At 33.0% G+C, this 23,021-nt stretch overlaps 1 protein-coding gene across 1 annotated transcript in view; it reads right to left on the bottom strand.

Annotated features, from left to right (window-relative positions):
- Positions 1-23,021, bottom strand: part of FAT4 (FAT atypical cadherin 4) — a 166,279-nt gene that overhangs the window by 9,657 nt on the left and 133,601 nt on the right. Inside the window, exons 11-16 of the mRNA XM_026499300.4 lie at positions 15,573-15,677; positions 10,714-11,021; positions 5,451-5,536; positions 4,055-4,234; positions 2,690-2,814; positions 457-674 (exon numbers count right to left, since the gene is read on the bottom strand). Of these exons, the coding sequence (XP_026355085.2) occupies positions 457-674; positions 2,690-2,814; positions 4,055-4,234; positions 5,451-5,536; positions 10,714-11,021; positions 15,573-15,677 (1,022 nt within the window). The remainder of the gene's footprint in view (positions 1-456; positions 675-2,689; positions 2,815-4,054; positions 4,235-5,450; positions 5,537-10,713; positions 11,022-15,572; positions 15,678-23,021) is intronic.

Raw genomic sequence — 23,021 nt, 5'->3', positions numbered from 1 at the left:
GATAATTTAAAAATGTTTTCCTTATTCTAGTCCCACTAATTAATATAAACATATTAGTATCTGGAATAATTTTTGGAGACTTTTTAAAAATTTTCTAAATTTCAAAGACATGTTATCTTTTTGTTTTACTTTGTTTAAAAGTAGAGAAATGAAAGCAATATAAATTTTTATTTGACAAAATAGATTGCAACAAATTCTTTCTATGCTGGCCTACCTAGCAGTGGTCTTTACTCGAAACCAAGACAAAAGTGTTTAGAAACCAAACCATTCAGATCTTTGTTACTCTGGCCAATGCCTGGGGAATAGTTAAGATAGATGATATTGGAATAGTGCCCAGCATTAGTCGGAACTCTAATGGGTTGTAAAGAAAAGGACAGAAATTATGGGCGAAGTGATTTAAACCATGACACAGCAGGCGGTCTAATCAAATGGAGTCACCATTAGCTTTTATCTTACCTTCACAGTAGTGTAATTGCTGCTTTCTTGGATATGGATTAAAATGCCATTCTCGCTTCTTGTTCTGAATTTTATTTCCAGACTGTTCACACCAAAAGGCTCCAACATGGCACCTCGTATGCTCTGTCTTAACAAATATTCCCGCTTCTCGTTCTGACTCATGTGGTAATCCAAGCGCCCTTTGCCTTCCAATGATAAGGCCGTGTCAGGAGTAAGAGCTGAAAGCCAATGAAGAAAGAGAAAAATGAATGCGTCCATTTGGCTAAATAGTTTTTAGAGGTGACAAAAATTATAAAAAATTTTAGAATCAATGGTCGCCAATTGTCCTCTTGAAAAAAATTATTTCCACCTGTGAATTATTGTGTAAATTAATCTCAAATGCTTAAATCCAATTCAGAAGCATTAATCAGTTGGGAAATATTCATTAACATATTCGATATATGCTATAAATCATGAATACCTATAGAGATACCACCTGTTAAAAATATGGAGTTGAAAAATGTGTTTATAATAAGTTTTACTCTGTTTCCAAAATTCATAAATGAGTATACATTTTCATAGTTAAATGATTTATAATCTTAAGCCTCTAGCACATTACAAATTTGGACAAAGAAGTGCACAATCAAATATTTATATTTGCAGCAACTTTATTAGTAGTAATAATCATGTGATCACATAGAATTTATCTTTATATGTAATTGTCATGTATAATTATAATTTATCATAATGTGATAAAATGTTCACACTGTTGAACTTTAGAAGTTTGTTAGAGTAACAGTGAGTATAGCGAAAGAAAGGACATAAAGCAAATGAACTCAAAAGGGTTATAGCATTGAATAGTATACTTTATAAAGGTAAATTTTATAGTATGTGAATTATATCTCAATTTAAAAAGAGGACCTCAGGTATTTCTCAAGCCAACAACTCATTTCATATTCCAGATATAGTTGGGTTCCTACTTAATAAATACTCACTACTATAAAAAACACTAGGTGACAGCATACTTTTTAATGTTTTGATTTTATCCTAAAAATTAAATGTAATTATACTTCCCGCTAGTAAGATCTTTTCGACTACACTATATCCTTAATGTGATCATGAATTTCCATTCATTCTCATACTTTAATAGAATCAAGACTTCTTAAGAAGTGGTCAGATAACTGCGATGACTTAAGTAGTAGTCGCATATTTAAATAAAGTATAGTAACCGTATATTTAGAAATGAAGCAAATTTTATGAAAGAAACCCTGTTAGAGTTAGTTAGTGGGATATACAGCTTAAAATTAGAGAATGCCATGTTCTAAAGATGGATTGAACACCACTAATGTCTTATTAAAAATAGTATTAGTATTTAAAAGCAAATAACTAATAAAAAGATTTAAAAAGACTCAAAACCAAATCCAATAATTGTAATTTAAAATGCAAGTAGTGGACCTTCTGGTGGTTCAGGCAGTTAAGCATCTGACTCTTTTTTAATTTTTTTTTTATTTGAGAGAATGAGAGAAGGATCTTGGGACGTGATCCTGGGACTCTAGGATCATAACCTGAGCTGAAGGCAGATGCTTAACCAACTGAACCACCCAGGCACCCAAGTATCTGCCCCTTGATTTTGGCTCAAGTCATGACCTCAGTGTCATGAAATAGAGCCCTGAGATGAGCTCTGTGCTCAGTGGGGAGTCTGCTTGAAAGTCTCTCTCTCCCTCCACCTCTCCATTCTGTCTGTTTCAAAATAAACGAATACAATCTTAAAAAAAAAAAAAAAACAATAAAATAAAATGCAAGTATTACCCTTAATTATAATAGATTATACTGACATGGTATGGTGTTTGAACTCAATGTTCAGTCATTTAGTATTTATACTTTTCTACCACATGCAAAATATTTACTGGAGAAATATCCCCTAAGGGCAGATAATATTAAGCCAAAACCTGGCATAGCCCTTGACCTTGTAAATTGTCTAACATTCCTATAAATTAGATTGACTAAATTAATAAATTCATAAAATGGAAATTAAAAATTCAGTAAATAATTCTAAAAGAATCTCACTCTTTTTCAAGTTAAAACACCAAATAAGTAGAAAATGTAACTATATTTTTACCAATTCCCGCCATTTAATATTTTCAGCATTTAGAATGAAAACAATTCGTTGAATACAGTTACATATTTAAGTGCATATATTTATACTTTTCATGATTATTATAATTTCCAGTGGAAGATAAAACAGCTTGCGTACATTTTTCACAGTATTTCCCAGTTAGTCCTTCTTTGCAATGACACTGCTGCCATGACCAGTAGTCCGTACACGTGCCGCCATGTTGGCAGGGGCTGTGAGTACAAGCACCTTCTAGTCTAGGACATCTGAAAGGAAATAATAATAAAGACTCATAAGGCACATAATGAAGTGTGTGAGGGGATTTGTTAAAATTAGATATAAACTTTTATTAACTTGCTTAGTTTCATGCACTCACTTCTTCGACACTCAAGTTACAACTACATTTCGAGCCTCTAATCAAGCTAGGAGCTGTCCTGTAGCACATGTTCTGCCTCCTTGCTAAAGGACGAAATTAAGCAAACTGACATCTTACACAATACATAAAAAGAGGTGATAATTTCTTCTTTGAATGAGTTCTTGCCTGAGTAGGACATCTTAAGTTAATGTTACTAAGGCCACATATTTATTTGCTTACACATCTCCTTCCCAGACAACTCATTCACCTGATGCTAATTGAATGCTTACTGTATGTCAATTATAAGCATCCTATTCTAAGCATGGAAGAGGATGAAAAAATCCATATGTCATGGAGTATTTATTTTTCCTTGTGGAGGAGACAGTCAAAAAACAAAACAAAAATTAGGTAAATGTGTAGTATGTTAGAATGAAGAAAGTTCTATGGGAAAATTAAGATAGACAAAGAGTATTGGGAGGTTTTTTGGAGGGGGGGGCGGTGTTGCTGGATCCTCCAGATTCATCAGTGAAAGAAGGACCCACCCGCGTAAAGACCTAAACCAACTGAAAGAGCAAAGCATATTTGGTAGAAGATCATTCCAAGCAGAAGAAACAGCAAGTAAGAAAGTCTTGAAGTGAAAGTGTACCTAGTATGTTTGAGGAACACTGAGGGTCCCAATAAATAAAATGTTTTACAATTAATCAAATTATTGCCTGTTAAAGATGTATCCAGTTTTTGAAAATATACATGTTTGAATCTAAAACTTTTTAATATCAAATCATTTTTGGCCTACATTGTCTCTAACATTTATATATTATTATGTGCCAGGTTCTTTTCTGTGAGATTTACTCTACTTAAGTCATTATAATCTTCCCAACAACCTACTTAAGGTAACATGAAGCATATACAAGCATACGTGCACACATATATTTTTTCTTAGACTCCAGAAAACAAGAGTTAACTTTCTAACTAAATATCACATTTTATGCCAAACAAAATTTAGCAACTATAAATAAATATTTAAAATTGAAAACAATGTAAAACATTTGATGCTTTTAGGGCTTTGGCATAATAATCTCATCTTTGGATGCTCAATTATGTAAATTTTGTGCATTTTTTCTTTAAAATAGTATGAAATAAAATTGCCATACTGATCTAGGATGCCTTGTGCTGCCAAAGCCTGGCTGGGTTCCAGAGGCCTTCCGTTGATTGCAAATTCCATTATACACCCGACAAAATCATGGCTTTCCACATGTCCTCTCCTCTGAAGGATCGGTTCTAGAGATCTGATACCTCCAACTGTGACTCGATTTGGCTGAACGTCAAGAGTCCTACATAAGAGAGCAAAGATAAGTATATTAGTTCCAACATGATAGATTTCAGTAGAATGTTTAGTTTTAAAAGGAATGAACATAACTTTTTCTGGCATGTGTTATAGCGTGGTAAATTTGAATGGAAAATATTACCTATTGGTGCATATCCTCTAACAGATTTCTCCAGGATTATTAGGTTTTTCAAGGTATGAAAAATAATAAAACTTATGGAAATGACATTTTCAGTTAGTCAAATGGGATGTATAAAACAATGTTGAATTAGCAAGAGGAAGCATGTTATTAGAAAGAAGATACAGCGCAGGAGAAATAGTGAAAATTCTAATATTAATGTTAGTTTATAGCTTTTCTTCACTACAAGATGATAATGATGCCAATAATTTAATTAATGCCATGGATGATGTGTCGATATTTATTTTTCTCTGTTATTTTTTTTTAATTTTATTTATTTATTTGACAGAGAGAGACAGCCAGCGAGAGAGGGAGCACAGGCAGGGAGAGTGGGAGAGGAAGAAGCACGCTCCCAGCGGAGGAGCCTGATGTGGGGCTTGATCCCAGAACGCTGGGATCACGCCCTGAGCCGAAGGCAGACGCTTAACGACTGAGCCACCCAGGCGCCCCTCTCTGTTATTTCTTTTAAAATCACTTATGTTTTAGACTGCATAATGCTGTGTTTCAGCTTGAGGTACCGTTGAAAAATATCTGTGGATAATTGTCACGTACAACTTTCAGGGAAGGTATTTAAAACAAGTGGGGTCCTTAGACTAACCTTGCAGGACCCAGGTCACATGCCGTGATTTCATGAATCATCTCAAAGAGTATAGTTACGTTAGTCTTTCCTTCCTCTAGCTTTATCCTCGTCTCTACCACTTCATTTCACGCCATTTTTACATATTCTGTATACAAATTATTAAATTTTTATTTTACAGCATGAAAATTCCTTTGGAGAGGACAAACTATTGTAAAATTTTATAACACTTAGCATAATACAATTATCTTTAAACATACAATTTTCTTTTTTCTTTTTTTTTTTTTTTAAGTAGACTCCACGCCCAGTGTGGAGCCTAACGCAGGGCTCGAACTCATGACCCCAAGATCAAGACCAGAGCTGAGATCAAGAGTAGATGCTCAACTGACTGAGTCATCCAGGCACCCCTGTATAATTTCCTTTTTCATGTCAGTTAATAATAAAGATCAAACTAATAGTTTTACTCACCAGTCATCTGAAACTGCCACATTACTGACAGTGCAATACCCTGGTTCTTGGTTCTCAGTACAAGAGTCCACAGTTAAGGAAGCTGCCTATAAAGCAGAAGGAAACATTCAACTTGGATTCTGCCATCCCCATTGTCCTTTTCAGCCAACACTACCCAGCATTTGTTTCTACATGGACATGATTTTGAAATTGTGATAACAATTAGTTACAATTACAGTATCAAATTTTGGGTACATACTTCCTTCACGTGTCTAAAATTGTGAAATCATTACATATAAGAGGTGGGAGGGTACTCTGAAAAATCTTCTCCAGCCCCTTTGTTTTATAAATGAGAAACTATAAATGCATTAATGTCTCTTACAATATCATACAGGAAGCTTATGGGACATATGGGACAGCTTCCTGGGGTTACAATCTTAGGAAACACGTTTAAGGTATTACCCAGCTATTCTAACAAATGAAAAGACATAGATTTCTGATTTTCAGAAGTCTTATTCCAGTAATATTTTCATCATATTTACAAAAATATTTTCAAAGTACAGCATAAATACTATTACAGCAATCTATGAAAATTGTTATACTTGTACTAAAGTTTGAGACAGTAAACAAGTCAGTTAGATGCTCCTCCACTTATGATAAGAATCTTTATTTATAAATAGTGTATTACAGTATATTTATATATTATCAGAATGCATTGTTATCTATTGCAATACAGTAGAAACTCCCCAATAGTAATTAAATTACTACTAACAGTAACCATTTTTGCATTCCAAGGGATGCATACCACCTGAGACAAAACTCTTCTGTTTACTAGAACGTATGAATGTTGAATACTCTATTTGATCAATAAATGGAGTCATCAAATCATGGTCACAAGGTTCAGGAATATGACAGAAATCAGGGTTCTTTCTATTGAGCATTGGCCACTAGAGATGTCTGTGGTCCAGTTTAAGACCAAGGTTGTGTATTCTTGTTATTCTGTGCTCTGCGATTCTACTGTGTTGTCCCTCCTGCATTCCCCAAACTGCAGTAAAATCCTGCAACCGACAAAACTTCACAAATTTTAGTTGGTGAAATTATAAGGTATTCACAATGTGGTATTTCAGAACATGACCAGTAAATCATGGGCGAATGCCTGACCCCAGATCCAGAAGTAAAGAGTTCTACTTAAATTTACTTGAATGCCACAGAATGGGACTAATTTGTTCATTATATAATAAAAATATAAATACTTTGCAAATATTAATTTATAAGAATGTTTTTGAGAAACAGCACAGGGAGGTAAGCAAGTTGACTAACATTACACCTGTCTTATATGCAAAAGCATCAGGTTTTTTGCCTTCCTGAATTATTACATGGGGAAATGATTCATTTCCTTAACATCCAGTGTTTACCAACAGTGGATATTATTTTCAGAGATTGTCCGTAAAAATTTATATTTGGATGGAGATTTGTAAAAGTATGTCTTAAATATCTCACATTTCAAAAACAAAGAATGAGGTCAATTTATAATTGTTGTGCATCAAATACCACTGGCTAAAATATTCAAAAATATTTCTATCAGTTAATTATTAGAACTAATTATAAACCCCATCCAAAAAATTCTCATGAGCCATGTAAATCTTTTTCTGGCCACCTTTTCAAGGAAATTATAACAAATACTAACACTTTTAGGAAACATTTACACTCCCAATTCTATGTCAAAAATTGCATGCCCCACTTAGTTAACTCTTTCAAAAGTCAATTTTTTCCAGTGTTCTATAATAATTGAGTGACATTTGATCTCAAAAGCAATATTAGGTTTTTGTGATGTAATTTGTGTCGCTTATGCTGATGACTTGACTTAAGCACAATCCCTTTAATTTATTTCTAAACAAAATGTTAACCCCTCTCGCTCCGTATACTATACAAAGTGTCCCTCCATTCTGGAGACCCTCAAAGTTATCGCAAACTACAGAATATCACATAGATACTTACGAATGTCTCAACTAGGGGGAGAAAACCCACCTTACATAATGGCATCGTATTTCAGTCAGTCTTAATAGTTAATATATTTTTCTTATTTTCTAAAAGCTTCGTGATAGAGCACAAAGAAAGAACGCCAGAGGGGAAGTTTTATTTGAATAGCAGCTTGTGCAACTTAATCTTCAGAGTTAAATGCGCTTTCTCTTAGCGTTGAATTTTTCTACCAGTACTGCTGTAAATTGAGATGTTTCTATCCTGTCTATTCAATGATTCAAAGCTGAGAAGTTAATGATTTTGCCAGTTTCTAACAAAATCCCTTTGAACTGCAGAAAATGGCAGTTTCAAAATCCAGTAGGGGCCTTATTTTGGATGTTCTTTAAAAGAAGAAGACATTTTTTTCCTCTGACTGAAGAACTAATGACCAAGGTATTTTTTTCCACATTTGGGATTCTTTAAAACTTGAGGACTATAGCCACATACTACAAATGAACTGAAAGCGTTTTTTCTCTATCCTCTTTGGCATACACGCCATACCTCTTTCGTTGCCCTCCCTCTTGCTCCCAAATGCTAGTGCGATAGAATTAAATCTTCATGAAATTTAACGGGACCTGGGAGGTCATCAGATAAAATCATTTATTCTACGTTAAAGTCTGTTGACAACATCTTAGCAATATGGTTATCTCACATATGCTTGGAGAATTGGGGTGAGGTGCTACCTGCTAGCGGCATTAGGGTCCTGTCATGGTTAAGAAATCATTATCGCTCATGGAAGCGCCGATATACAATATAGATAGCGGACTCCACGTGTTTGTTCTAATTCTGTCAGGTTCGATAATGCTGGGGTAAACTGCTAACCAGGAATGTTGGAATTTGCAAAATCTGTATTCTCCTAGAGGTCTTTCTCTGAGCATATTAGTTTGGTATTAGGCTGGTTTTAAAAATCTCAGGCAGAAATGAGCATACTAACTTATTACTAACCTAAAAACTTATTATTTCCAAGTTTTGTGTGTTATACCCCTATTAGGATTCAAAGAAGTCAGTGTGACTTTTTTAGGCACTACTCATAATTAAAACTTTATTGAGATTAAGTAAAAGATTTTTTTTTAACCTCAAAAGGCTGTATGGGGCAGTGTTTTTGGAAACTCAGGATGACTAACATTTATCAAGCACCTATTTAATATCAAATATATAAAATTTTAGATATGATTTATATTAATCTTTGCATTAATATCAAAATGTGGGGATATTATTCCCATTTATAAACCAAATTTTTATTTTCTGCTCAGCCCCTCTTCGATAAACGAAGGCACCTGGAATTACTATCAAATCAAGGCTTCAAATGAGTACTTTTCAAGTAGATTTTTTAAATAAATTATTTTTCATATATCAAAGCTCTAAATTGCAATTGTTATTACTAAATTTTATTCTTGTTTGTATTTCATTTTCAGATTGTTATGGGTAATTTTGTTAAGTAATTATTTTATAAATTAAATATCTCAGAAAAAAGTTATGGTTCCAGAATATTAACACCAAATTCATAAGAAAATGGAAGACAACATATAATGAAAATGATTCATAAATTTTCACTAATACTTATATTGTTTCTTCACGTATATTTCAATAGACTACATCTAATAACCTGTTAGAACCTTGAATGCAACACAGTGGATGTGGGGGTATCCGTGGATGCATATCCAAGCATCTAACCTTCATGATGATGATAAAATCATCTGGGCATCTTTAGACCCATCACTATTATTTTTCCCGTATATGAAAATATTTCTGTATTTAAAAAATTGTTTAAATCTTCTTTCCTATTTTATATTAGAGTCAAGGACAGAAAAGCCATTGTATCTGATGTCATTAAAAAAGCCCTAAAACACATGGATTCAAAGTATTCCTAAAAACAAATGGAGAATTTAGTCCTTTGATAAAGACCACTTGTTATCTATATTTGTCAGAAAAAAATTAATATAATAAGATTGCTCTGTCTTATGCTTTTATGAAATTTGTAATTATAAAGGGCACAAAAACTTCTTTTAAAAACTATGGATCACAGAAAAAATAACAAAATCATGGTAAAAAACATTTTCTAGGTTCTTTCTGCAAGTGGCTTATATGTGGTCCAACAATATAGTGTTCCCAAACTTTAGCGTTAAAATTATTTGTATCATCAGACAAATATATGATTCATTTGATCAGTTTCAAAACTATATAACTCATTATATTTTTTATATTTTCCAGGATTGCCACAGAGCTAAGAGATAAAACTGTAATCATTTAGATCTCAAGTTCTTCTTTAAAAATGATGTCAGAGCATTTATTTTGTTCTTTTGGCTAATTTTTATGTTATTACATGACTTCATGCTTTTTAATTCTATTTCTTTTGTAAGCTGTTATGTAAATTTTAAAGAGTTATAATTTTAAAAGTTTGATGTTAAATCCAAAAATATTTTTAAATGGTTTTTGTTAGCATTTACTTTTTCAAAAACGTTTGATTGTTGTTGAAAACGGGGGGAATCCATGAAGAGACAGTTGGGAAGGTAAATAAATGAATACATAAATAAATAAGCCTTTCCGTTCTATTGCTCTATATCAAATGTTTTCAAGCACTAATAGGGAAAATACATCATGCATTTTCCTTTATAAAGAAAAACTTGTTTAATACTTGTTTAATGAGCATAAATACTAAGTAAATATGCACCATCTTATTGTAATATGAGAGCCATATAATTAAATGGAATATAATATAGAAATCTTTAATATTATTGAGTGTATAATTCTGAGAGTATCTTAGATAGTCAACAAACAAAATTTCATTGTCATACCATGTCATAGAGCTCACAGATGACAGTATGTTGAAGTTCTGGTACAATAAGTGTTACTAACTACTGTATTGGGATATGTGTTCGTATCATCTTTTGTCAACAATTTATTTGTAGAAAAGTTTTTTCATCTGTTTTTAAATTGTTTCTTCAGTGAGAGGCAGGATACTTAGAAAAGTAGCCATTTTAAATACAGTTCTGACGTGGCCTTAAACATATATAGGAAATGTATAAAACGAAATGTTTATGCACTAGGATGTTTTCTTTATTTTGCTACCTCTTGTTGTTTTTGAGAGAAGTTTTTTTTTGTGAGAAATAGTTGTCATGAGCAAAAGAATAGACATTACCTCTTGGCTGCTGTAGTTCATGACAAAACTGGTCAAATTTGCACCTCAATTCATGCTTTCACTTGAAGGCCTGATTGACTGGATTACAGCAATAAACAAGTTTTACCGTAGAATGAAATGTCTTACCATTCCTGCTCTCCGGGCGATCACGGTGTGGAAATGTCCATCTGACACCTTCTTCATGGTGGTGAGTTTATATGTACCACTGCCCAGGTTATAAGAGAATCTTAGTCTTTCTTCAGCAATTTCAAGGGCCAAAAACTCAGCCCGGTCCCCTGTCTGGTTGTCATAGTTGTAAAGCAGTAAAGCATGACTTTTAATAGTTGCAAATTTGACATAGATGTAGTTGTTATTGGGGTCCAAGCTGGGAAATTCCATGTATGATAACTCCTCAAATCCGTAGCTATTCAACTCACAGTGTTTTCCAAAGACACCTGTAGATGGGAGAATTAACAAATTGACATGTGAAATTCCAGTGAAGTGTTAGAAAATGACTTTAAGATATTTTAAAATTACAATTATGAATTGTGCTTTTAACAACCTTTTTTGCATTATTCTCCAAAGAAAATTGTCTAAATTAAATTGAAATAGAACAAATTAATGATCTTTAAAGCATACAAGAGGTAAAAACTGCTGTATGTGTTTTTCTTTAGCCAACTAGGAAACATATCTAAGTAGGTCCCATTTGTAAAAATTAGAATTAGTGGAATGGAGTATGTCTGAAGAGATTTCTTTCCTGGAAACCTTTCAAAATTAGTTTGTCAACCTTTTAAAAGTTTCAATATGCTGTAATTTTCAACAGAGCTATTTCCTTTATAATATATAATTGTCAAAAACAATTTCAATTCAGTTGAGGATGGTAAATTTTGTTTTGACCTTCAAAAATATTAGTCCCTGTCCTCGTGGTATTTTCAAGAGCCACAAGATCAGGGAAGGGAATCACTGCTGTTAGGGAAGGAATAACTGCCTTAAGTTTTTATCTCTTCTTGTTTTATACCTTCTTTGGGTATGATTTATAACAGGCTACTTTAAAATAGCTTTCTGCTTTTTTCTGAAATCCAGCATTCCCACTTGTTTGTGCTGGTTCTTTTTCAACTTGAAAAATGAGTTTTATTGATGTTACAATGCTACGCCAAAATTCTTTTCCCACAAATATTAGTCGACTGTAGCAAATGATTGGAAAATTAACCCATGCCAATACATCATGATTCTTATTAACTTGCAAAGGTTCCATTCCTTAATTTTGGCTGTACATCTCCCGTAAATGCGTTAAATTTAGAGTCAGGGAATTGTTCAGCTAGAAGAAACTAATGCCATCATTTTACAGATATTTAAAACTTGCCCGAGGTCACAGAACCTTGGGAGACAGAGCCAAAATTTGAGGCCAGATCTACTGATTGTCTAGTTGTTTTGACTGCACCACATCTTATATCCAAATGTTCTTTAAATTAAAATGGCCTAGAAGCTGCTATAAAAGCTTGTGTTGTTTATCTTTTCCTGCTCTGTCAAGGATGAGATCATATGTGTAGGAAATATGCATATTATTTATTTTTAAACATTAACTGAAGTTAAAAAGCAAAGAGATTATAGAAATTATATATATTGTGTATATCATAGGTCATACATTTATTTATACGTATCATAACTATATGATATATATCATATAGTATTATATTTCTAATTTATATTATATATGTAACATATATACAACAAATTTTAAAAGTTTATTTATATTAAATATACATTTACTATATTATATATACCTTACTTTTATATACAGAAAGAGTAACCAAAATTAAAGAAAAAGCAAAGATAAACTACACAAATGAAATAGATTATTGAGGAAAACAATTTGTACTATGTGTTCTCCTTACTAAGTTTTAATAAAAATATGAATATGGGCTTAAAACTTAACTATAGGGCCATCTGGGAGGCCCAGTAGGTTAGCATTCCATTCTTGGTTCCAGCTCTGGTAGATCTCAGGGTCGCGAGACAGAGCTCCGCATCGGGCTCTGTGCTGAGTGTGGAATGTGCTGAAGTTTCTCTCTCCCTTTCCTTCTCCCCTCCCTGCCTCATTCTCTCTCTCTCTCTCTCTTTCTTTCATAAATAAATAAATCTTTTTAAAAAATTGAATGTAGGGTGCCTCAGTCAGTTAAGCATCTGCCTTCCGCTCAGGTCATGATATCAGGATCCTGGGATGGAGCCCTACATTGGGCTCCCTGCTCAGAGGGGAGTCTGCTTCTCCCTCTGCCCCTGCCCCTGCCCCTGCTCTCTCTCTCTCTCTCTCAAATAAATAAATGAAATCTTTTGAAAAAAATTGAATATAAATATATCTAGAAAGCATACACATGCTGGAAAGATGTCCTATATTTTTATACAAATCAATTCAGATACTTTCAACCATGAAAATATTTGTTTATAGAATATTTTTCTTCTTAAAGAGTTTGTTATTATTTCTTTTTTTTTTTTTTAAAGATTTTATTTATTTATTTGACAGAGATAGAGACAGCCAGCGAGAGAGGGAACACAACCATGGGGAGTTGGAGAGGAAGAAGCAGGCTCATAGCAGAAGAGCCTGATGTGGGGCTCGATCCCAGAACGCCAGGATCACGCCCTGAGCCGAAGGCAGGCGCTTAACCGCTGTGCCACCCAGGCGCCCCTGTTATTATTTCTAAAGAAAGGTAGATTTTTGTTTTGAAATAAAATAAAATTTAAGGAAAATTTTAAAACGGCCCTTCAGATGAAATGCTATGAAATAAAACTACATAAAGATCAAGAGAAATTATTAAAATAAGGAATATTCTGTGTGTGGGTAGTTACACCTATATATCCATACATATGAAATTATCATTATACAGGCTCCCTTTATAAAATCTTAAGCACTTTATGTTTTTTTAAAATACAATCTAAAACAATAAAAATCTAAAAAAATTTTAAAAATCCAAACAACAAATCTTTCACTGATGAGAAAGTAAACAGTGCAAATTTTTTTTCCAACTTCAAAATTATAGTTAAGATGTTGTTTTATAGGATGCATGTGTAACTACCTCCAGCTATTTGTTTGAGGCATTCCGTCTGTCATTTGTATTTGCATGTTTCACCCACATTCAATTTGAAAAGGAAAATACTTTGTCCTTTTAATTCTATCTCTCTGGTCTCAAGTCATGTATTATTGTTTCAAGGTTTTCTGTTTTCTTTTCTTTTATAAATCTTCTGTTGCCAACTGACAATGTCAAAGTTTAAATCATGGGCTTTTTGCTTTTTGTTTTTTGCCACTAAGGGAAATGAAGGGAGAAATTTGCACCGCCAGCTGCATGCGATCTGTCTCTAATTTATATTGCTGAGCTAATCCCCTGGGATTCTCTGGTAGGGTGAGGGCAACGTCCATTTGGACCCCCGAAACACTTTTGCCCAATAGGCAATGATTGTTGTATCAGCTGCACTGCAGCCACGATCTGTTTCTATTTGTATCAATTATCTTAAATCCTCATATTTGCAACTGCAACGTAAAGGCATCTCTAAAAATGTAAAAACCTTTCTTCAATCACTTGAAAATCATTTTTTCCACTTTCCATTCCAATCCCCTTATCTTTCATTCCAAACACAAGTTAAACCATGAAACCTGCTTGCGGTTATCTGTCGAAAGCAGCACCCTTTAGGATTATAAGAGATTACTGAAAGAAGTTTTGGGAGATCTGAAGTTGTGCTTCTTTTGACCTTAATCTGCTTTTCACTGCTTCGGAGGCCTTGTTGGTGAGAATCTCAGAGAAATTTTAAAAAGCAGGGATATTGTAAATGTCATACTGGACTGAAAATAAAATTGTGTTCTAGTCACTGTATCATCTTGGGGTAGTTTTGTTTTGTTTTCATTTTTTGACTTTAGACAAAGCCCTCAATTTCTGGGCCTCAGAACCATTGCTAAAATGCATTGCTCACAATTAGATAGTTATATTCTGTTTTTCTTCATCATTCTACCGATGTTGTGCTTTATGAAAATAAAACGGGATAGAGCTGTGGAGTTATTTGAAAATGACTTAACACTACATTTTACTATTACTAGAAACCTCAGATTCTTCTTAAGTTCTATTCACAACTACACATTGATGTCCCTTCTCAGAGTCCATGGAGCTCAGTGATTGCTTAAGGAAAGACTAGAAAAATATCTTTCTCCTCTCTTGTTTATGGAGAGAGATAGGGTCTCTAATTACTGTAGGACATCTGGAGATAAATACTATATCGTGGGGTAAAGTATCCTTCAAATAAGTGTAGTAATCACAAACTGATGAAACAATCCAAGTTAAAATAAAACTCTCTCCAGAGCTGTTCTCATAGTCCTTGGCTGTCCCAGTGCTGGGTAACATTTGAGTGAGATCTGAAAGGAATCTTTTAGTCCATTCCATCATGGTGAATAAATACAAATGTGTACAGAAAAATTCTAATGACTTTCTTTCTCAGAAGAACATGTTAGTCTGAATTGTGATTAGTTATTTGGTAGTAACTACAAAAAGCCTATCGTGAAAACTGCACATCTAGTTACTAAATCCTTCTATTAGAAGTGGTTGAATTAATGTAAAAAAGAAAAGCAGCGAAACAAAACAGAAAACACTTTGGCTAATTATCCTTAAAGATTTTAAATAGAAAGTGATGTCAGATAGTGCTTAAAAGATTTTTTTCTTTGATAGGTTCCAAGCTAAAAAGAAGTCATCCGTAAATATTTGAGGGGAGATGTCCTGAGGAGACAACATCAAATTCAATTATCTTGAGTTGATTACTTTTCTAGTAATAACTGAAGAAATATATTCACTGGCATTTCCATAATTAACTTTTTAAAAAATTATTAAATCTTTGCATTTTTATTTTGCTAAAACCTTCTGTGTACAACAACTAATATTTTCTTAATCACTCATGACCACAATAAAATAACATTGCCAAACTGTGTGCCAAAACAGATTGACATTTTATATCGACAACTAAGCTATACTCACCAAATGGACAATGACAATAGTATGACTCCACACCACTTTGGCAGGAACCACCGTTAAAGCAGGGGTTACATTCACAGTAATTGACTGAAGATTCACACGTTTTCCCTGAAAAGTATCAAACTGGTTAAAAAAAAATCTTATGCATAAATATATTAATACCATTACTTCATAACCATATGTAAAAATCTATTCTGAGAGATCATATCTTGGAGAAAAGAAATATAAGAATATTTTATTTGACATGAGAAAACTGGAATACCTCTCAGTTCAAAATCTTACTTAGTTATTCAATTGTAAAGATGTGCATTAAAATAGGAAATAATTTACATAATCATCTTGGAAGGAACCACTGTTTTCAGGAAAATCACAAATGGTGAACATATTTAAATGTTTTCACTGAATTTATTTTCTCTTTCTTTTCTCCGGTTGCTTCCTTTTCCAATTTTATAATGAAATTTGAAACTTTTACAGTAAAATTCTCACTGTAGAGATTTCCTTGACTCAGATTTTTTAAAGGTAAGAATCAGTCTCATTTAGCCTGTCAAACTAAAATACTTTCACTCTCAAGAAATACCCCTTTACTGACACATATCTGTTGTGAAACAGAATAAGAAATCAGGAAACACATCATATATTTCAAATACTTAAGATTTGTTCTTGACTACAGGTTATGTATACCTTGTCTTTTTTCTAAAGCATTAATACCCAACCAGCATATTTTTTAGTTTATAAGGACTTCTCATAGATCATCTTATTAAGTTGAATCAACTAATATCGACCGAGTGCCTATTACTGGCCAGGAAGGCTGGAAGGGGGGGGATATGGCACTCAAAAAAAACCAGGTAAATGTCAGAACATGGCCTTTCCATTTTAGTGCGGGAGATGAATCCAAGCAATAGGAAACATTTACATTCCATAGATGAATGAGAAGAGTCTCTTGAAGGCTAATATTTTGCCTAAGAAATTATAAAACTATGGCGCAGACCAATGTAGGTCTGCTCCCATATCCAAGGTTTGCAAAGCTGTGATTGAATAGTTAACCTCTAGGTAAGCCAATGTAGAGTATATGGCCAGTCTTATTTGTTTTTGTTGTGGTGATGGTAGTAATTTTTTTATGTAAATACAAATGTGCTCTAATGTCACTTTTCCATACTTTTAAATTATTGCAATAATTTATTTGTTAGAATAGTTTCTAGTTTTCTAATTCCCAGAAACAATGAGACATAGAGTTCTGTCTTAATTTCCATTCATTGATATGGGGGTTTCATTGTTTAATTAAATAGAGTTTGTTTCTGTAAAGCTATTTTCTACTTCATAGCATGATTACACTAATGTTTTTATTAAATATCTTACGAACACATGCAAGTTTTATATGCACAACTAGACTTAATGTCGAGCATAGATAATCCATTTCATCATGATTACTATGCTTAAAACACAAAGTTTTGTTTAATTTAGTTCTGTTTTTGTGGTTTGATTATGCAGCCACAATTGTTCTAGTTTAAAATTATAAGCGTGAGTCAGACCTCATGACACAGCTAACTAAACACGATTCTCTACATCACAAGGTCATAAACAACATTTTTTTCTTTATAAATAAAATTGGGAACCTCCTTACAAGGCAAAATGGTAACATTTTTAGAATACCTTTCCATTCTACGGGAAAATAATGAAAATAAACAAGTAACCAATCTAGAGGCACAGAAATTAGGTTTTTAGTATTGTAGCACTGAGTTATATTGGAGAAACAGGCAGAGCAACCTTATTATAAGCCCGTACAGTATCACACCAGAGAGGTGAAATGTCATAGAACACTCGCCTATGGTGCTTTCCGACTGGATTTCTTTTTTTTTTTTTTTTTAAGATTTTGTTTATTTATTTATTTGACAGAGATAGAGACAGCCAGCGAGAGAGGGAACACAAGCAGGGGGAGTGGGAGAGGAAGAAGCAGGCTCATAGCAGAGGAGCCTGATGTGGGGCTCAATCCCATAACGCCGGGATCACGCCCTGAGCCGAAGGCAGACGCTTAACCACTGAGCCACCCAGGCGCCCCTCCAATTCGATTTCTGACACATCATTCTAGAGAAATGGATTTTTTTCCTTAGTATTATTATTGCCCAATAGAGAATAAATAAGACCTATTGGCTGTACTTTTAATTACTTATTTGCTACCACAAAAGTCACAACCACTCCTTGCATTTTTCCACTATAAGAAATTTCACATGTGCTATTGGATTAGGTAAGTTTTCATTTTTCTTTTTTTGAAAATTTCTTCTAGAATTACATTAAAAGTAGCCTGTTTTGAGTACAGTTGTCCTTGAACAACAGAGGGCTTTTAAAGAAACCAACTCCTGTAGTTGAAAATCCACATATAACTTTTGACTCCCCCAAGAGTTAACTACTAATAGCCTGCTTTGACCGGAAGCCTTGCCAATAGCATAAATAGTTGATTGACACATATTTTGTATGCTATATGTATTAAATACTGTCTTCTTACAATAAAGTAAGCTAGAGACAATAAAATGCTATTAAGAAAGTCATAAGGAAGAGAAAATACATCTGTAGTACTGTCAAACCGATGTTGTTCAAGAGTCAGCTGTACATAGATGAATACATTTTGTAAGTGTGGTTAGTCTAATACTATGAAAACAAGTTAGTGGGTTACAAAATTACAACTTTACTTCTGGAAGATTGGAAAAGGGGAACAGAGGGTAACCAATTTAGGGAGCCATGAACAATTACTCAAATATTTGGACATATGTCCTCTCCAAGAAAAAATATATAAATGTATAAAACACAAGTCTTTGATACCATAAACCTCAATTATACCTTCTTTTGAATCCTGTAAGAAAAGACTGCCTTTTAAAATTTTGGTTTAAACAATAACAACAGAAGAAAATTAGGTGGGGTTTTTGTAATTTAGATAAATTTGTTATCTTACCCTTGCAAAATTAGAATTTAACATAGACATCTGAGTTTAATGTAAATATAAACTATAGGCTATTTCAGTTAGTCCAAAATTAAGGACGGAAAGAAACCCCAAATTAAGTAAGACTCACTTACGTATTATTACATACAACTATGGAAATGGCGGAAGAAGCTACAAACTAAGAAAATATTAGTTTGAGAATAAATTTCTTTTGAAAGTTAAAATAAATTCTCAATGGAATCTGATTTTTTGAGTATACAACAATATAGACATTAGTATGAGAAAAAAATCAAGCTTTCATTTTGCATTTTAATTTAAACCAGAGCTTTATTTTCTTACTTTTCTCTAGTAGATGAATATTAAAAATATAAAAAATGACTCTGCTAGGAGTTAAATAAATCAATTTATTGTTGAGTTTGAAAAAAATAGTCTTATTAATATGTTGGTGTTAGAGTATATAAATTATTTACCACTCAAAAATTTAGTTTGAGTACTCCATTTGATGAGTTTTTTTCTTTTACAATTAGTGAATTTCAAAGAGGTTGCCATACTAGATTCGAAGACATGGTTTGAAAACTCGGTGTTGCAATTTAAATATTATTAAAAAGACTATTTTATGTGAAGGAAAGATGTCATAATTTTACATAGAATTAAAGGAAAGCCTTGAAATGCAAATTTCTCAGGTTTGGAAAGTTCATGCTCTATTATCCAGTTAGAAGTCAGCAGCAAATTTTGTATTTTTCCCTACACATCTATCTACTTAAATCTCATGTTAATGGCTTAATGCTTATTGGAGAATGAAGCAGCTTGAATTACTCTAACGTGCTTCTAGTACAAAAAAATCTGCTGTGTTGGAGCACCGTGAAGCCAAATTTTGGATCATTAACTTAATTAATACTGCAAGTCAATTAACAATATTTGTCAGAGCCTTGAAGCTTGTAAGTATACGATAGGGCTTGCACAAAGAAATGTAACCATATCTCTTATCACAAAAAGCCTTGTTCTTTTAAGATATGTTTACAAGAATAAACTGGTCTCATTGCTTTGACATTCATCAATTAATTGTGTTGATATAAGTTATTTATCATAGATAGAAGGAAGTATGCTTTGAGAAGTATAAGCTCTTAGAACTTGGAGAATGGGAATTACTGAAGAAGAAAATGTGTGCATCGTGGGAGGCCAGCGTATCTACAGACTTTCCAAGAGTATAGTTTTAAACTTACAAAAGAAATTTAGCATATATCTTCATGTTTGGGGCAGAAGGTGTGCGGATCTCATAAACTGAATCTGTTGTGATCACCTGTGGTCTTTTCAACAAGGCTGTATATTCAAATTTCATTTATTCCAATAGAACATTTTAATGTCGATCATGTGGAGCAGAGCTAAATTTATTCTCACCTGTTAAATTCAGACACCTATGAGAATATGATGATTTCTTAGATTATATGTAATATATTAGATTACAACAATTGCTATTTTTGTATCTCTAGCATTTAACATAGAGTATGTGAAACTTTCGAAGTCCATTTTATATCTAAATTGATTATATTATTAATAAATATGATTTAATAATATATGTTATTTATTCTGAATATTTATGCTTATAAGCTTTTTTTAATATTTTAGCAGAAAGTCGCTTTTTTCACACTATGTAAATATTTCCTATTATTGTGCAAAGAACAATGAAGATGGCTCATTTAAAGATCCTGATTGAATAGTCTTATGTTTTTTTTACATCAAAAGAAAGCAAAAATATCATTTTTAAGAGATGCTAGTAAGAAAAATAAAAGGAAAAAGAACTGTTTTCCTTTTGTATTTTAAAACATGTATAAGTACAATTTCAATGATACTACAGACGATGATGTATAATGATAATATCCAAGATAAGCTCACAGATATGTTTGTTTTCTGCAGAAATAAGAAGGATTTAAGCTTCTGGAAGCCTCTTACTAATACTCTTATAAGTTGCAAATCAGATTTTAAAGTAAAGTAATCAAAACAAGAAATGAGCCACTCTTTTGTATCTCACAGAAAATTTCATTTCTGATCTATTCACTACATTTTGTTTATATTCTATGGTGTTCTGATCACGTGATCATTGACATCACATAGAACTTGTGATTTTAAAAGAATGACTCAGTTATGACTCCCATCTTCACGAAAGCAAATGTCTGCCAAGTTTCTCAGTAAAATTACTATGCACAACCTGTATATAACTTTATATGTCTGAAAAAAAATTCCTATTTATACTGTCAACTGTCATAAAAGTGATGAATGGACGAATCTCATCCTCCCCTGAAATATCAGGACTTACTTGAGACCATAGGAAAACTTCTCCATATGGTAATAAACCCTGGCATGACTCCAAATACCACACCTAAAATGCATCCAGATGTGTGAAAGTGGATGGGAAAGGTTAAAGGGGCTATGAACTAATTCTGTTAGGAGAGACCCAGATTGGAAAATAAGCTCTGGCTACATGCTGCATCTTACAACACCATCCGTTCCCCTGAGAGACTTAATGCAGGATTGTGCTCCGAACACTGGATACCTGCAGCAGGGAGACAAATGCTAAGTGGTTACTGACTGTAATTGTGCTTTCTAATTAGTGTTCTATTAAGTGCAAGAAATGTCATTTGTATAGGAAAAGAAATACTGGATTTGTAGTTATTAAGCTGCGAATTTCCTCCATGATCCCCTGAACTTCTGAGGCATGAATAATATGGAAGATATTTTCTTTTGATTTACTGAGGTATATTGGCAATGATGTAATTTTTGTATTATTAAACCTTGTGAAAATCTAGAAAATAATTTTTCACATGCCCTATACTATATTAAATTGATTCATTCTTTCTAATAGGCTGTATTATAGTGAATCAAAGCTCCACTTAGTGATATAAAAATTAAATTGTAGAACAGTTTTTGACAATAAAACATAAAGGGATTATTACTGAATGTGATATTCTCGCTATTTTTTTTTTTAAATTTCCTTTTGGTTATTTTTCCAGTAATAATAAGAAGAGATCAGAAACACAAGTTATACAAACAAATTCATTCTTTCTAAATCACTCATTCATTTAAAAATATCCTTATTTCATATGTATTATGTGATCCTATGGTTACCAACCTGAAAATAAAATTTAAAAATATATATATGATAAATTCATATATCAGGAATATACTGGTGGCAATGTGGTAATAACTATATCCCTTCATATATTTTTATTATAGGTGTTCCATAATATTCATTTTTGTATTTATACCCTTAAAGGATGTTCACACTAAAATCTCTGTTCAGCTAACAATCACTCCCTGTGGGATTCTTAGGATAAAGTCTCTTGGTTTTTATCTGTGCATAAGCCACTCATTCATCCAATCTTTAGAGCAATTTCTAACTTTATGTGAACTATACAATGGTGGTGGTGGTGGTGTATGTGTGTGATGGGGTAATATCTAAGGATTATTTTAAACATAAAGTTAAGAAAATCTCACAGTTCCAATTTGTAGTACCACAGACTTTAAAAATCATTGAAAAGATGCAGGTAAAAGTTCAAAAAAGTAAATAGAGTGTAGGTGATCAGAAATAGTTCTGACAGGGCGCCTGGGTGGCTCAGTCGTTAAGCATCTGCCTTCGGCTCAGGGCGTGATCCCAGAGTCCTGGGATGGAGCCCCGCATTGGGCTCCCTGCTCCGCTGGGTGCCTGCTTCTTCCTCTCCCACTCCCCCTGCTTGTGTTCCCTCTCTTGCTGGCTGTCTCTCTCTCACTGTCAAATAAATAAATAAACTCTAAAAAAAAATAGTTCTGATGTCCAAAAAACATTTGAATATACACAGGCTTTGGGTAAAACTTTACCAAAACATTAGTACTTAATTAGCATTAATAAAAGTAAAGCTAACTAGACTGAATATTTTTAAAAATTCATTCTATGAGGTACACATATGCTTAAGTAAGAATTTTGTTTTATGGCTTATTAGCTCTGATTAGCTCCTTTAAGATGTTTTGATAAGTTTACAGTACCATCTTCCTCAGTCAGGTTAGCAGGTATGTGGTAAAGACTACCTGGAAGGACTAACTCAAATGATTCTTCAGGGATTACCTTTGCAAAGAACATTAAACAGATACAGACATTAAAACAATACATTCCGTATGGATTAAGAATCTGTCACTATGCTTTTTGTTATACTGTTTCCTGTAAAACAAAATGAAGAAATAACACTATCAAGCTTGAATTATCTGCTAGTTTTACTGGATGGACTATGTACATAGAATTTAAAACTATGAATTACATGAATTCAAAAAATAGAAGATTCGTATTAATCATTCAGCTTTATATTTGTTTACATCATTCTTGATCAGCTGGATTATCTTCAGCTATGTAAATGAAGACTCCCAATGAGCTCGGAAGAGGGGCAGTATGTAGAATTACCATAGTAATTTCAAATTACTTTTGTAACTTCAAGTAACTTTCCTAACAGAAAGAGGTTACTATCTAGTCTTTGGCAGCTCTCCCTCTAGAGTCA

Source organism: Ursus arctos, unplaced genomic scaffold, assembly GCF_023065955.2.
Source record: "Ursus arctos isolate Adak ecotype North America unplaced genomic scaffold, UrsArc2.0 scaffold_11, whole genome shotgun sequence".
In the NCBI taxonomy this organism is placed as follows: domain Eukaryota; kingdom Metazoa; phylum Chordata; class Mammalia; order Carnivora; family Ursidae; genus Ursus; species Ursus arctos.
Note: the sequence above shows the minus strand (reverse complement) of the source record. Positions and strands in the feature narration are given on the sequence as shown.